The 13,259-nt window shown below is 49.1% G+C and overlaps 1 protein-coding gene across 2 annotated transcripts in view; it reads right to left on the bottom strand.

Annotated features, from left to right (window-relative positions):
* The window catches only part of BMAL1 (basic helix-loop-helix ARNT like 1), a 108,269-nt gene that overhangs the window by 27,925 nt on the left and 67,085 nt on the right, over positions 1-13,259 (bottom strand). Inside the window, exons 3-8 of one of the 2 annotated variants that reach the window (XM_068988658.1) lie at positions 7,621-7,749; positions 4,663-4,787; positions 3,816-3,962; positions 3,258-3,278; positions 1,545-1,583; positions 1,010-1,051 (exon numbers count right to left, since the gene is read on the bottom strand). In XM_068988658.1, the coding sequence (XP_068844759.1) occupies positions 1,010-1,051; positions 1,545-1,583; positions 3,258-3,278; positions 3,816-3,955 (242 nt within the window). In that variant the 5' untranslated portion in view covers positions 3,956-3,962; positions 4,663-4,787; positions 7,621-7,749. The remainder of the gene's footprint in view (positions 1-1,009; positions 1,052-1,544; positions 1,584-3,257; positions 3,279-3,815; positions 3,963-4,662; positions 4,788-7,620; positions 7,750-13,259) is intronic. The other variant, XM_068988657.1, reaches the window with a different exon arrangement.

Below are 13,259 nucleotides of genomic sequence, written 5' to 3' on the forward strand. Positions count from 1 at the left end.
CAGCCCCAATAAAGTTGGATTTTAAGATGGGGGAGAAAGAAAGAAAGGAGATAGAGGACTTGAAGGGCAAAGCACCCAGGAACAGACATCAGTGAGGGCCCCAGGCTGAGCTGTCTCTGAGGTCTGAGGGGAGTCTGCCATGTGGTCTGTGGGAGACAGACTGACTGAGACACCAGGTAACTGATGCTGCGGTCCTTGGATCAGCCGTGACCCCACCCAGACGCAGCAGATGCTACATCTGTCCCCAAGAGTCGCTGCCCGCCGAGCAGCATGACACGTCCCACGGCACATACTCTTTTCCTGACTGGTTTGCACCTGCTGTTTGTGACTGTCCCCCAAAGAGGCGTGTCAACAGTGCCACTGCCATAGCAACACAATCGTGCGATCTCTCGCCAAAGCTGGTCCATGAGGGGAAAGCCAGCAGTTTCAGGTCCTTTGAATTCTACAGCCCTAGTTCTGTGACAGGACACAGCATCAGATGGCCCTGGGGTTAATGGCAGGAGAGCGGAGGACCCCCATGGAAGGGAGTCAGCAAGTATGGCTGGAGGCAGGAAGAGGGTAGTCAGAGAATCTACTTGAGGGAGCAGGGCCTCCCCAGGTCTGGCCTTCAGCCACACCTTGCAGAGCAATAAAGGCCCTTTTTGAGGCCAGGCAAGGCTGGGGAACTGACTCCCTGAGCCAGGTCTCCCCAGAGGGCCCTAAGGCAGGAAGGAGGAGCCTGCTGAAGACAGGGAAAACCTTTAGCCTTGATTTATCTTTGGCTCCCTCCAGAGTACCCTTCAGATTAAACACGCGTAGACAGCAAAAAGTGAAGGCAGCTCAGCCTGGAGGCAGTGAGGGACAGAGGCCACATCAAGCCGGGGCCCCCCTCCCTCTTCCCATTCCCTAAGATCACGACAGTACCAAAGACTGTTCGACAGACAGGGAACAGATATTCAGAGCCTCCTTGACTGCACACTAAGCAACCAAACCAGGATGGCTTATATACAGAAAGAAGGTCCAAGCTCACCTTGCATTTTTGATTCTTCCTTGGTGCTCTGTGTATTCTAACCTGGAAAACAAATAAAAAGAAACATAATCCCCTGGAGATTGACAGCAGAGTTACACGTCCCTTTTCTTCCCTGCCTGATCCCTGTCCTCTCTACATGACACACAAGGGCTCTGCCTGTTAGCAACACAGAGTGGGGCATGTGTGTGTGTTAGTCGCTCAGTTGTGTCTGACTTTTTGTGACCCCACGAACTGAAGCCTGCCAGGTTTCTCTGTCCATGAAATTCTCCAGGCAAGAATACTGGAGTGGATTGCCATTCCCTTCTCCAGAGGATCTTTCTGACCCAGGGATTGAACCCTGGTCTCCTGTATCACAGGCAGATTCTCTACAGTTTGGGCTACAGGGTGGGGTGTAGAGGGGAGACAGTTCTGAGCCCACAAGCTCACAGCCTCCTTGCTTATCCCTAATCAAGGAGATGGGTGGAACCTACACATTTAATTATGCAAGGAAAATGACTCTAAGGATGCTGAAGTTCAAATGACTAATTCATGGTACCTTCCATGAGGGTCATCTTTGTCTGTGTCCATGCTTTCTCTGAGAAAACAAAAGAGAATATAACTGTTAAGACATACAAAATCACTTCTCACCATAATACAGAAGGCCATCATTTATTTAGAAACCCAACCAACTAGAAAGCTCAAAGAGCCACAGCATTGACTCCTGATGTATAAAAGTAAAACCAACTTGAACCTAATATAAAACCAGACTCATTTTCCAGTTTATCAAATGTTATATATACCACTTCAATAAAGTTTGTGTGTTCGTGCATTTTACTATATTGATTGCTTGAGAAAATTGGGAATACATGGCATTCATGGAAACTTAGTTAACCAGAGTATCCAAGTAACCATAATATCTCATTTCCCCAACCCCCGTCACTTTGGATAAATGGAGTTTATTCATTTGTAAAATGTATCAAGCATCAAACGTACATGGGCATATATACTGAATATATGCCTGGTGGTAGGTAAGGTGGGGAGGGAGCATCAAAGTGCCCACGGAGGAGCACTGAGCAGAACCCAAGCCAGCTCCCACCATTGCTGCCCAGTGCTCCGCTTCTCAGCTCAGGGGAAACCCTGAGCCCCAGGGAACTGGGACAGATGGAGGCATGGGTCGGGGACCACAGAGAGTCCTGGGGTCACAGAAGGATCTGCCTTCCCTTCATGGACTCCGGAATCCAGTTTTCACAGCACACTGTGGGTTCAGTAGAAGACAGACTGAAATCCTCTGAGGAAGGATTCTAAATCCCACAGGTGAGCTGATACCTTCCTCCAATCCCTAAAGCACTCAGGACAGACTACCTACCCTCTGGGCCTCTCTCCCTTCTCCAACCATGGCCCTACAGACGTCATCATCACCAAGAGCAAAAGCAACTTTCTCAGGAGCACTGAGGTATGCCGCGGGCACTCAGAACAGTGGTTCCCAACCAGGAGCCCTCCATCTCCTCATAGGTGGAGACTTTCTCTACCTGGTCCTGAAGTTCAGAAGCAAGTCTACAGGCCACAGGGGAAAATGAAAAGTCCCTCTCCCTTCTGTCTAGACTCGTGTCTGCTCGCTGAGGCAGGCGATCATCTCAGGTGAAAAGAAGCTCTGCCCTAGGGTAGGAGTTTGGTACATTAAGCTGTTAGGAAAGGGATGACAGGTGCTTAATTCACGGGGTGTCCATGAATTACAGAAGCCTTGCAGACTGGGGTCCATGCGGGAAACCTGGAAGTCCGGAGTGGTGACAAGGGTGGAAACCACAGATCCAGACAGCAGAGGTCTTAGAACACGTCAAGGGCTCCATCAGACAAAAGCTCCACAGAAAACGTCTGGTTTCCCTGTCGTGGAGTTAGCGCCATGGAAGAACACCCTCTTGGTCCTCACATCCATTCTCCATCCCCTGGGCAGCCGCTCTCTTAATCATCTGGGATCACTTACATATTACTCATAGCACCTCCTAGTGGGCATCTGACCTCCAGCCGCTATGCTCCCCCAATCTGACCTGTGAACTGCAGCAGAAAAGGACTTCTGCTGTAAGGGGGCACAACTCCTTGGAGATTTTCTCTCATTAAACAGAAGAAAACTCTCCAATGGACATTTGGGCAAGATTCCAGGCGGTTGCCTCTACAAAACAAAGTGTGCCTTTTGGGTGTTCTGTGCCGACGTATTCCCTAGATGTCTGTACAGATGCAGAAGAGTTGACTGTAAGTGTGAAAATTTACTTACTCCAAAGAAAAGCCATCGAGTCTTTAAAAAAAAAAAAAAAGGTGCTATTTAATGTAAGAGGAACACTAATTCAAATAACGTTTCAAGGACAATGTCACTGCTCCTATACTGTTTCCAGAGATGACCTCTACTTGCTCATTCTACAAACATTAAGTAACCCACTGATGTCCTCCTCTAGAGAGGTCCTTAGGCAAAGTGCTCTTTGGAACCACTGAGGTTAGATCCATGGACTTAGCCATCTTGCTCAAAGGAGCAAAGGAAAATGAAGAGAGTGGTAAGAGGTGGAACTTGGCTTTAAGGCTATTCTTTTTCCCTCAAAAATCTGGGGACCTAGGTGGGGCGCACAAAAGGAGGGTAAATGGCTCAGCTGCATGGGAGGCTCCCTCCTGCTTGCAATCCAAGGGAAGATAAAGGGAAAAGTCAAGTCAGATCTTTCATTCCAATCCCTTTTCATAGACAGGATCCCTTCTTCCAGAAGGAACAGTAGGGCCCCTGGACGTTCATGCCCGTAAGCTGCCACCAAGTTTAGCCAGAGGGAAACAAGCCCAAAGGCCTTACTGGTAGTCTGTGGAGCTGCCCTTGCGTTTCCGGTTGCAATCCACGCCACCGGTGCCCAGAGGGCTGGAGAGGAGGTCGGTGGCACCTGGGGACATGAAGTCACTGATTGTTGAAGAAATGTCCATTCTCTGGTCCGCCATTGGAGGTCTGAAATAGGTACAAGGAGACAGAGGCACAATTATTTCCACGAGCTTTTCTAAGGTGGCACTGTGGAAGGACAGGGACTTCATGACAGTGCCGACATCTCTCTCACACAGCCAGCTGGGACGAGGAGAAGGCACCGCCAGAAGGAGCATCATATTTACTCTAGGAGTTATTATAGGTAATTTAGGCTCATCTGCTTGTTTTTTCTGACAAAGACACAAAGCTCAGAGAAATTAGGTGGCTTCTCTTAGATCCCTGCGCCAGGGCATGAAGAACTAAACCAGAGCCCAAGGCTCTAGTAGGCACAACCCATGTTCCACCCACGGAGGTGATCAAATGTCCCAGATGTTCTCACAGTGCTAACTTAATTTTCTTTCAATCAAATCTAATCAATGAAATAAATATGATCTACTTGTTATCTCTGTATTTTTATTACAGCTTTTATCAAAGTTGTAGGAAAGAATAAAATATCCTTTCTCAGCCTCTAAGTCCCACTTGGGATTCAAAAGAGCAGTCCCTCCCCATCACTGGTCCAGGCAAAGTCTGTCTAGTCTTCTCTGCCTGTCCTTTTGTACTTGGGATTCCACTGCAAGGAAAACCTTGCGTAATGAAGTAAAAGCATGGCAAACCTTTGCAAAGCATTTTGAGAATTCATATCTTAAAGTGCAAAGCAAGTCAGCTCAAAAGAGAGACTGGCAAGTACCTTGCAAGAGACTCCAACTCCAAACCCAGGTGAAGGGGGCCGTGCACTGCCCACCGTTGGGGTCTGAGCTCCAGGCGACGTGGCTGGGGCTGTCACTCCCTCTCTCTGGGCCTGAGTTTCCTCATCTGCAAAGTGAAAGGCAAGGGTGAGCTTCTGTTTCCACTGTGTCCACAGATTAGTGACTGGAGCCCTCGTGGTCACTCTCACCATCGTTGCTAGAGTGAACACTGTGCATGTAGCTCCGTGCATCCGAGCTATTATCTCTTAGTATAAACTTCTAGAAGGAGGACTGATGGGCCTAAAGGGGACACACATTGCATGTTTTGTTAAATACAGAAACACTGTGCTCCAGAAGAGCACAATACCTTTTATCCCCAATAAAAGCTCTTGTCAATCTGAATGAAAAAACAAAACCTCACTATTTTTACTTGTATCTTAAAATTATTATGGATGGTGTTTCTGTTTATAGGCATGTCTTTCTTTGATGTGGACCTTTTTTTTTTTAAGTCTTTGTTGAATTTGTTACAATACTGCTTCTGCTGTTTATGTTCTGGTTTTGGCCATGAGGCATGTATGATCTTAGCCCCCCAACCAGGGATTGAACCTGCCTCAGAAAGCAAAGTCTTAACCACTGGACCACCAGGGAAGTCCCTATAGGTGTTTATTGGTTACCCCTGGTGCCCACTCGTGTCCTGTTTTCCTACCATACTGCCGTTAGCATCGATGGGTCTCCTAACTCACACTCACCTGGGCACCTGAGCCTGGTGGAGAAAAGCACACAGCAATCCCTGACTCCCCTGCTCTGTGACCACACTTGCGCTTTCCTCCTCCAATCTCCAACATCTCGATTTTCACCCTTGGCCGATAAGTCCGCTTTCTACGCCACTGAGAAAAGAAGCCAGTGACCGCTTCTGCCAGCAACCTAGACACTACTGGCTCAGACCCCACCCCAAAGCAAGCTGCGCCCTCCTCTCTCATGCGTGTGGACCATCCACCCCAACCCTGCATCATCCACATTCCGCATTATCGCTTCCATAAGAACACGAACACATTGCAACAACACTCATCTTGGGGGGTTGGGCGGGGAACAAACTCTTTTGAACTAGATTTCCTTCCAGTTACTGCCCTATTATTTTGCTTTCAATTGCTTTTCTCTTCCTCACGACAAATAAACTCAAATCAGGCTTTTGTCCCCATCATTCCAATATATCAGCCCCTGCTGGGTTCATTAATGACCTCCTCACTGCTAAATCCAACAGCCAGTTCTCCATCCCCTCCCTTGGGGAGGGGCCTATCAACACATCTGATAGAGCTGACCTCTCTCTCCTGGCTCTCAGCTTCACCGTTCTCCTACTTCAGTGGTCACTCCTCTTTCGTCTCTACAGCTGTTTCCTCTCATCTCCCTCACCTCTAGGTGAGCGACCCATGGATGCTCTTGGACCCCTCTCTGCCTACACTCCCTCCCTGGAAGATCTGCCTAGTTTCACTGTTTTAAATAACTACCTACACTATGACAACTCTCATATTTACATCTCCAGCCCAGACCCGTTCCTGAGTTCCAAAGCATCACCTTGACATCTCCCCTTGAACATACAACAGAAAAATATGAAAAATCCATAACCAATCCCTGGCTGCCCGCAAGCCCAGCCTCTTGGTCATGCCCAGGTCAGTAAGTGGTACTTCAATCCTGCTTGCTGCTTAGGCCCCAAACCTAGAAGTCACCCCTGACTCCTTTTTTTTCATGACCTGCATCTAATCCATCAGCAAATCCTATTAGCTAAACAGTCCAAAAAATTCAAAATTCAACCACTTCTCCCCTTTTTCCTTCATATTTCTGTTCAAATGTCCCTTTATCGGTGAAGTTTGCCAGGATAACCATATAATACACACCCCCACAACTCTTTCTAACCACCTCAGTCCTGCTTAATTTTTTTTCCATTGCCCTTATCCACATCTGGCCAGCAATAACCTAATTTACCAGCTGTCCTCTCCATTAGATCATAAGCATCAGAAGAGTACACACTTTGGTTTACTGCCTGTACCCTTAGTGCCCAGATCACGTTTCAGCACATAGTAAGCACTCAATAAATGCATATTGAAAAATAAATAAATCTGTATGTTAGGAATATTAATCTTTGCTGATCATAGATGCTGTAAATAATTTTCTCCCCTTTTTTTCTTTTATCTTTGCTTATGGTGTTTGCATGTGATACTAAAAGTGGCAGGTTTTAAAAACTCTTTTCTCACCCCTAAACAATAAAAATATCCTCTTTGCTAACAATTTTGTAACTTTAAAAATTCAGTTTTAATCCACTTGGAAATTATTTTTGGTGCACTCCTTAAGGTTGGGAATTTCTAATTTCCCTCCAAAGAATACAGTTATTCCAACACTACTTACGAGGTCTACAATATCCTGTTACCAGTCACTAGAAATGCCACTTTCCTTGACTCATTTTTTAGTCTGAACTTTCTATTCTGTTCCTTTGACCGGCTTATTTCCATTCTGGCACCACATTGTTGATGACTATGGCTGTAAAATACATTTTAATATCTGATAGAACAATTTCTTTCCCTCTTTGTACTTTCTGTTTTCAGACATTTCCTGGTTAGTCTGATTATAAAATACTCTTTGAAGAATACATCATTTAATCACACTAAAGGCCCTGCTGTGGCTGCCGTTGCTGTTATTATTACCAGTACTACTGACATTAAGAGAAGCAGGTCAGCTGTGAGCAGAGCCCTACACTTAGGGTCTCGGTGACCATCTGGGCCACATGTCAGACCTGGGATGCCACCTCCACCCCCACCGCTCTTTCTGAACAGCCAGACATTTGCATGAGGTGGAGTATTCCAGGTTTCAGGGATTTGGGGAGAAACCACACTTCCTAAATGAAGAACGACCGTCGGAGCTGCAATGATAGTGTATCGAGGTGGGGGTGGGTAGGACAGGATTGTTACCTGAAGTTACGGTTCTTAAACTTCAGATCCACCTTGGGAGAAGCAAGGGGCTGCTGGACTTGTTGGTCACCTCAAAGCGATTTTCATGTTTTGTCGCTTCCTTTCAGGCAGTCAAGTTCTTCCAGAAACCTGCAGTGGGGCCCATAAGAAAAAAAAACCCAGACAGGTCACTTTCAAGTAGATACAGTTGAAAGTCTCACAGCGGCTGAGGGAGATGAGGAGCTCAATCATGACTCCCAATTACAGGGAGCAATGCTGAGCTCACCATCCCATCCTTCAGCTGCCTGGTCAACTCAACTGCAACACATGAGGAAATATGCCGGGAGGTATTTTCTGTGAAAAACAATGCCTTTAAAATTACTAAACGTAGATTCTTGGACACGGCCTTAAGAGGAAGAAGGTAATTATATTTTTCATTTCTCCCACTGGGTCAGGCAATAACAACAGTGAACGCTGACTGAGCGTGTACTTGGCATCGGGCACTGTTCTTACTGCACCATGTAGACCCTACGATAACTCTGAGGTAAGTATTAATACTACTGTTTCCACATTTGACCAAGGAGAAGATTGAGGCAGAGGGAGGTGAAGAAACCAGCCAAGGTCACTCAGCGGGGGAGAGCAGTGGGGCTCTGGGAGCTACACCCGCCCCTGAGGACACCACTCAACTTGTCCCAGCCAAGTGAGTTACCTAAATGCACACAACGTGGAACAATAGAAAGCAAGTCTTCAGGAAACATTAAGCCAAGACGAAATGCCATCAGGGCCAATGCCTGAAATGGCTGGGAATGAGCTAAGATGTTTAAAGAAAATGTCCCTGAATTTAAGTACGTCTGGTAGAGAAATCAGTTCTGAAAAGCTGCTGACGTCAAAGGGGGGGGGGGGCGGGTGGTGCTGCCCTGCCCACCTCCTGCTGGCAGGATACAGGGTCTCCTCCCTGTCCCTGTGAACCCTGAAAGGGGAACAGGCTCTAAAGAAGCCCCCTTACTCCTTCCCTGCTCCGCCTTGAGATGAAAAGACAGGGGCTTTAAATGGGGTTTTCCTGACCTTTCTGAAGCACAAATCCTGGCGCTTCATATTCCGCCGGCTAGTTCTGGCCTCTTGGATAACCTACCTTGCCTAGATCATTACAAAGGTCTTCAAATGAGTATCCAGGGAATAGAAAAGATCGTGTCCTTCCCATTTACTCCTCTTTGCAGCCTGGTTCAGAACCCCTCCCTGTCTGACGCTGGTAACCCCATCCCAGCCCCTGCAAAGATGTGTCCAGGAATTCGGGCTTCAGTCCCTAAGCCTTATGGATACAGTAGTGGCACAAGGATGCAAAGTTCCCAGGGTAAGGCTGCTGGGGGCGGGAGGTGCTTACCACACAGGACCCCACCTAAATCAGACCAGCATCCAGGTCCCACACTATCCTCCCAACCCCAAACAAGCAACTCAGGATCCACCCTGGGCATAAGCCCCTCTCCTTCCAACACCCCAGAGCTGCTGCCTGGCCCTTGGATAGGAGGGTCCAGCCACTTCCCTGCTCCAGCCTTGTCCTGTCCTCACTGTGCTCAGAGGCAGGACACCCCCTTGCTTAAAGCATTTCAATGGCTTCACTGCTCGCCTAGGCCCTCCAGCTGCTGCTGCTACTAAGTCGGTTCAGTCATGTCCGACTCTGTGCGACCCCATAGACGGCAGCCCACCAGGCTCTGCTGTCCCCGGGATTCTCCAGGCAAGAACACTGGAGTGGGCTGCCATTTCCTTCTCCAATGCCTGAAAGTGAAAAGTAAAAGTGATGCTCAGTCGTGTCTGACTCTTCACGACCCCATGGACTGACGCCTACCAGGCTCCTCCGTCCATGGGATTTTCCAGGCAAGAGTACTGGAGTGGGTTGCCACTGCCTTCTCCAAGGCCCTGCAGGTAAAACCCCAAACACCTAGCAGGAAACACCAGGCCTCCACAGCGGGCTTGCTCGTTCCCCAGCCCAAGCTGCGCATCCGCTGCCTGAGGAGCCAGGCCACTGAAATACTTCAGTTCTCAAGAGCACGAGGCCTCAGCTGCGTCCACTTTGTTTTGCAGGGAGCAGGCGTGGCTCCCTTTGCCCACTCGGTCACCTCGTGAACTCCTGCGTGCCCTTCAACTGCCCTCAGGTGTCCCCTCAGGGAAGCCTTGGCTCTCCCCAGCTGCCGACCCTTCCCTCCACCCGCTGCGGCCCCGCCCCCGCCGTCCCGCCCGCCCCGCCCCCTGCACCTGGATCTCAGGGTTCCGCATCTCCCAATACCGTGCCTCTCGTTTTCTCTTTCCTCCACATCCCTGAAATTTAGATAGAGGTCCTCAGGACCAAAAGCCCCACGAATTCTCATCTTGATCATTTTTTTCCAATGCTCAGATTTCCTTTATAGAAATCGTAAATGCTAACAAACATTTTAGCACTCTATTTTGCAAAATCTAAACTGTATTTCTTATATGCTTGGACAAGAAAGCTGAATCAGTTGTGACAAATATTTTTTGGAAAACTGTTTTCTCTCCAGGAAGGTGTTCTTAGATATAAGACAATAAATGAAACAACAAAAGAGACAAAAGCCTTTTCTGTGCTAATTACCTCTTAATAGACGTTTGAGCCAAGGAAGGGGGCCCCAAGAGACCAAAGGTACCTGGGAGGGGGGACCCCAGCTGAGCAGGGGTTGGGCCAGCCCTGGTGATGCCATCCAAGTGACACATACTGAGGATGCTCTGGGGAGAGCCCGGCCCTGGTCCTAGAGTGGGTGTCACATGTGTGCCCACTTCTGAGCTAGAGATTTCCAATGGTGGGAAGGAGGCTCTCTGGGTGGCCAGAGAAAGCCAGGCATGAAGGGACCTGGGACTTGTGCCTTGGAAAAGCTTGGAGGCCCCTCGTCCCACCTCAGTCCCCTCGTGGTCCTCAGAGCCCAGGAAGAAGATTCTCTGTGGCTCCACACAAAGGAACAAGGGGGCTGGACAGGCGGGCATATCAGCCACTGTTAGACACCCAAAGGAGATGACCACTCCTTCGAGCACAGCAGGGCGAGGCTAACCGCCCCTTAAGAAGCCCGCACACACACTGTCCACAGGAAGATGGCCACAGGGAGCCCTCCAATCACAGACCAGGCATCTCTCAGCTTTCCCTCTCCCTGCCCCAGCACCCCGGAATGACAAGAAGAGAAAGCGAAGTGTGCAGATTATACTAAGGTTCAAACCTATAGCTCCTCCTCTGTGTGGGGAGTCAGCAGGCTGCCCCATGTCAGGCCTGGCCAAGTGACTCTCCCGGACAGATGAACATGAGCGGAGGGGACAGCAGCAGCCTTTGAACTGGCCCTGACTAACTACCCCCTTACCAAGAGACCAGTGACCGCCACATAGAGCCTCCCCCTTTAGCCAAGGTCTCGGATGGATGGTAGTACCAGCAAGAAGAAAACCTAGGCCACTGTAAGCTCCAGAGATGCTGAGATTTCTACTAGGGTGACCAGCTCTTCACTTTGCCTCTGACCTTCCTGTTTGAGCACTGGAAATCCTGCATGCCAGGAAACCCCTTTGTCCCAGACAAACCAGGAGGGCAGGTCCCCTGCTTTTCTCCGCTGCATCACTCATCCTGAGCCGACTGACAGAGGCACGAAGAAGGAAAAACCAACTCCGATCCTGGAGCCACAGACCAAGCCTGACCTGGGAGGAGGGAGAGGGAACAGTGCAGGTCACACTGGCAGAGTCTAATCTTCACAGTAACCTATCTATTCCTCGTGGTCATTACCCCAGTTTTCCAGGTAAGGAACTCAGTATTGAAGAGGTAAAGACATCTTGCTTAAGATGACACGGTTAACAGGTGGGGACTGAAATCCATGTGTGTCTGGCTCACTGGTGGTTCTTCTTTCTTCTGCCACATCACTGCCCATCCAGCCCCCAAAGCCATCCCCACAATGGAAAAGACAAACAGCCCAAAACAAGCACTCCCAGAGAAGGAATCAGGGAAGCGATGAGAAGAAGCAGTCCTGGTTCAGGAAAGCTACAGAAACTGTCTCTGGGATTCCTGGCAGCCAGGGCAGAGAGGGAAAGGCTCAGCCCTCTTCCTTCATTAAGGTTACCAAAGAGGGGTACTTGTCTGGGAGACTGTGGGACATGAACAATGCTATGCCAGTTGGCTCTGGGAAAATAAGCTTTGAGAAGGGACAGAGGGCTTCTCCTTTTATAAAATAGGACCCTAGTAAAAGCATGTACCCTCTCCTGCCCCCACCTGCAAGTGTAACAGCTAGACGGAGCTCTATTGAGACCACTTTATGAAGTCCCAGATGTCACTGGGGTACTGGTTTTTGGTGATGTGGCTTAATAAAAGGGCATGGCTTAGGAAAATATGGATGATAGTGAATCAATATCCTTGCTTACCCTGTCTAGTCAGCTGCATGCTCACTGATGGACTTCCCCACAAAACCCCCAGCTCCCTGCAAGGACCCCTGTGTGGCCACCTCTGCCTCCCCACAACCTACAAGGAGCTGGCCCTGGACACAGCACCTGCTCCAATTCTCCATCATATTCTCAACTTGAGGTTTTACTGTGGGGAGGAATGTGGAGTTGCTCAGGTCTGTTCCTATGGTGGTGGCCTTTGAGCAGAGATGACAGGCTGAATGGTCTCTGGCCCCACTGCAAATCCCCCTGAGACCCTCTGGTTATTCTGACAGCTTGTGGGGAGTTTGGTTGCCTTCCTTTGCAACAGATGGATTTAGCGATCATTCACCCACAAAACCAGGTACCTCAAGTCTAAGGTAACAGGGGCTTGCACCAGTATCATTACGCAAGCATTTCTTCAGCCCAAGTGGAAGCCAGGGCACCCAGGACACAGAGGGGAATGTTTGCTACTACTGCTGCTGCAGCTGCTAAGTCACTTCAGTCGTGTCCGACTCTGTGTGACCCCATAGACAGCAGCCCACCAAGCTCCCCCGGCCCTGGGATTCTCCAGGCAAGAACACCAGAGTGGGTTGCCATTTCCTTCTCCAATGCATGAAAGTGAAAAGTGAAAGTGAAGTCACTCAGTCGTGTCTGACTCTTGGCGACCCCATGGACTGCAGCCTACCAGGCTCCTTCATCCATGGGATTTTCCAGGCAAGAGTACTGGAGTGGGGTGCCATTGCCTCCTCCGAGGGGAATGTTTAAACCCCTCAATCCTGATCACTGCAATAGGCAGCGCCCTGCTTGCAGTTGTGCGAGCAGCTCCCTACCCAATGCCAGTATGCATCTTCACTTCTGTTAAGTGGCAGAGATTTGTAGAGCATTTACCCTAAATTTCCAGCAGGTGGTGGTCAAGTGTCTTGAGGAAGGAGTGTCTTTTTTTCTAGCTGTGGGGTGCAATGTAGCTGAAGTATAGGAGCAGAACAGAAGAGAAAATGGTTAGCTTATTTGATGGTGTGTGTAGGGTAATGGAAGGAGGAGGGACCAGGGAGGAGGTGAGTCTTGAACCAGGTGTTGTAGATGTTTGCCTGGCAGGTTGGATAGCTGGAATGATGTTCTGAGCAGAGAAGAGCATATTTGCAGTGGCTGTCAGGGACCTGGGGAGAACCCCGTTTGTGGCCCTTGTGTACCCAGTCCTGCTGGAAGCTTTAGATGCTTGGGAATCCTGAAATCAAACAAAAATCAAGGAGCTTGCACTTGGAACTACA

The sequence above is a fragment of the Capricornis sumatraensis genome, chromosome 16, assembly GCF_032405125.1.
Source record: "Capricornis sumatraensis isolate serow.1 chromosome 16, serow.2, whole genome shotgun sequence".
Lineage (NCBI taxonomy): Eukaryota > Metazoa > Chordata > Mammalia > Artiodactyla > Bovidae > Capricornis > Capricornis sumatraensis.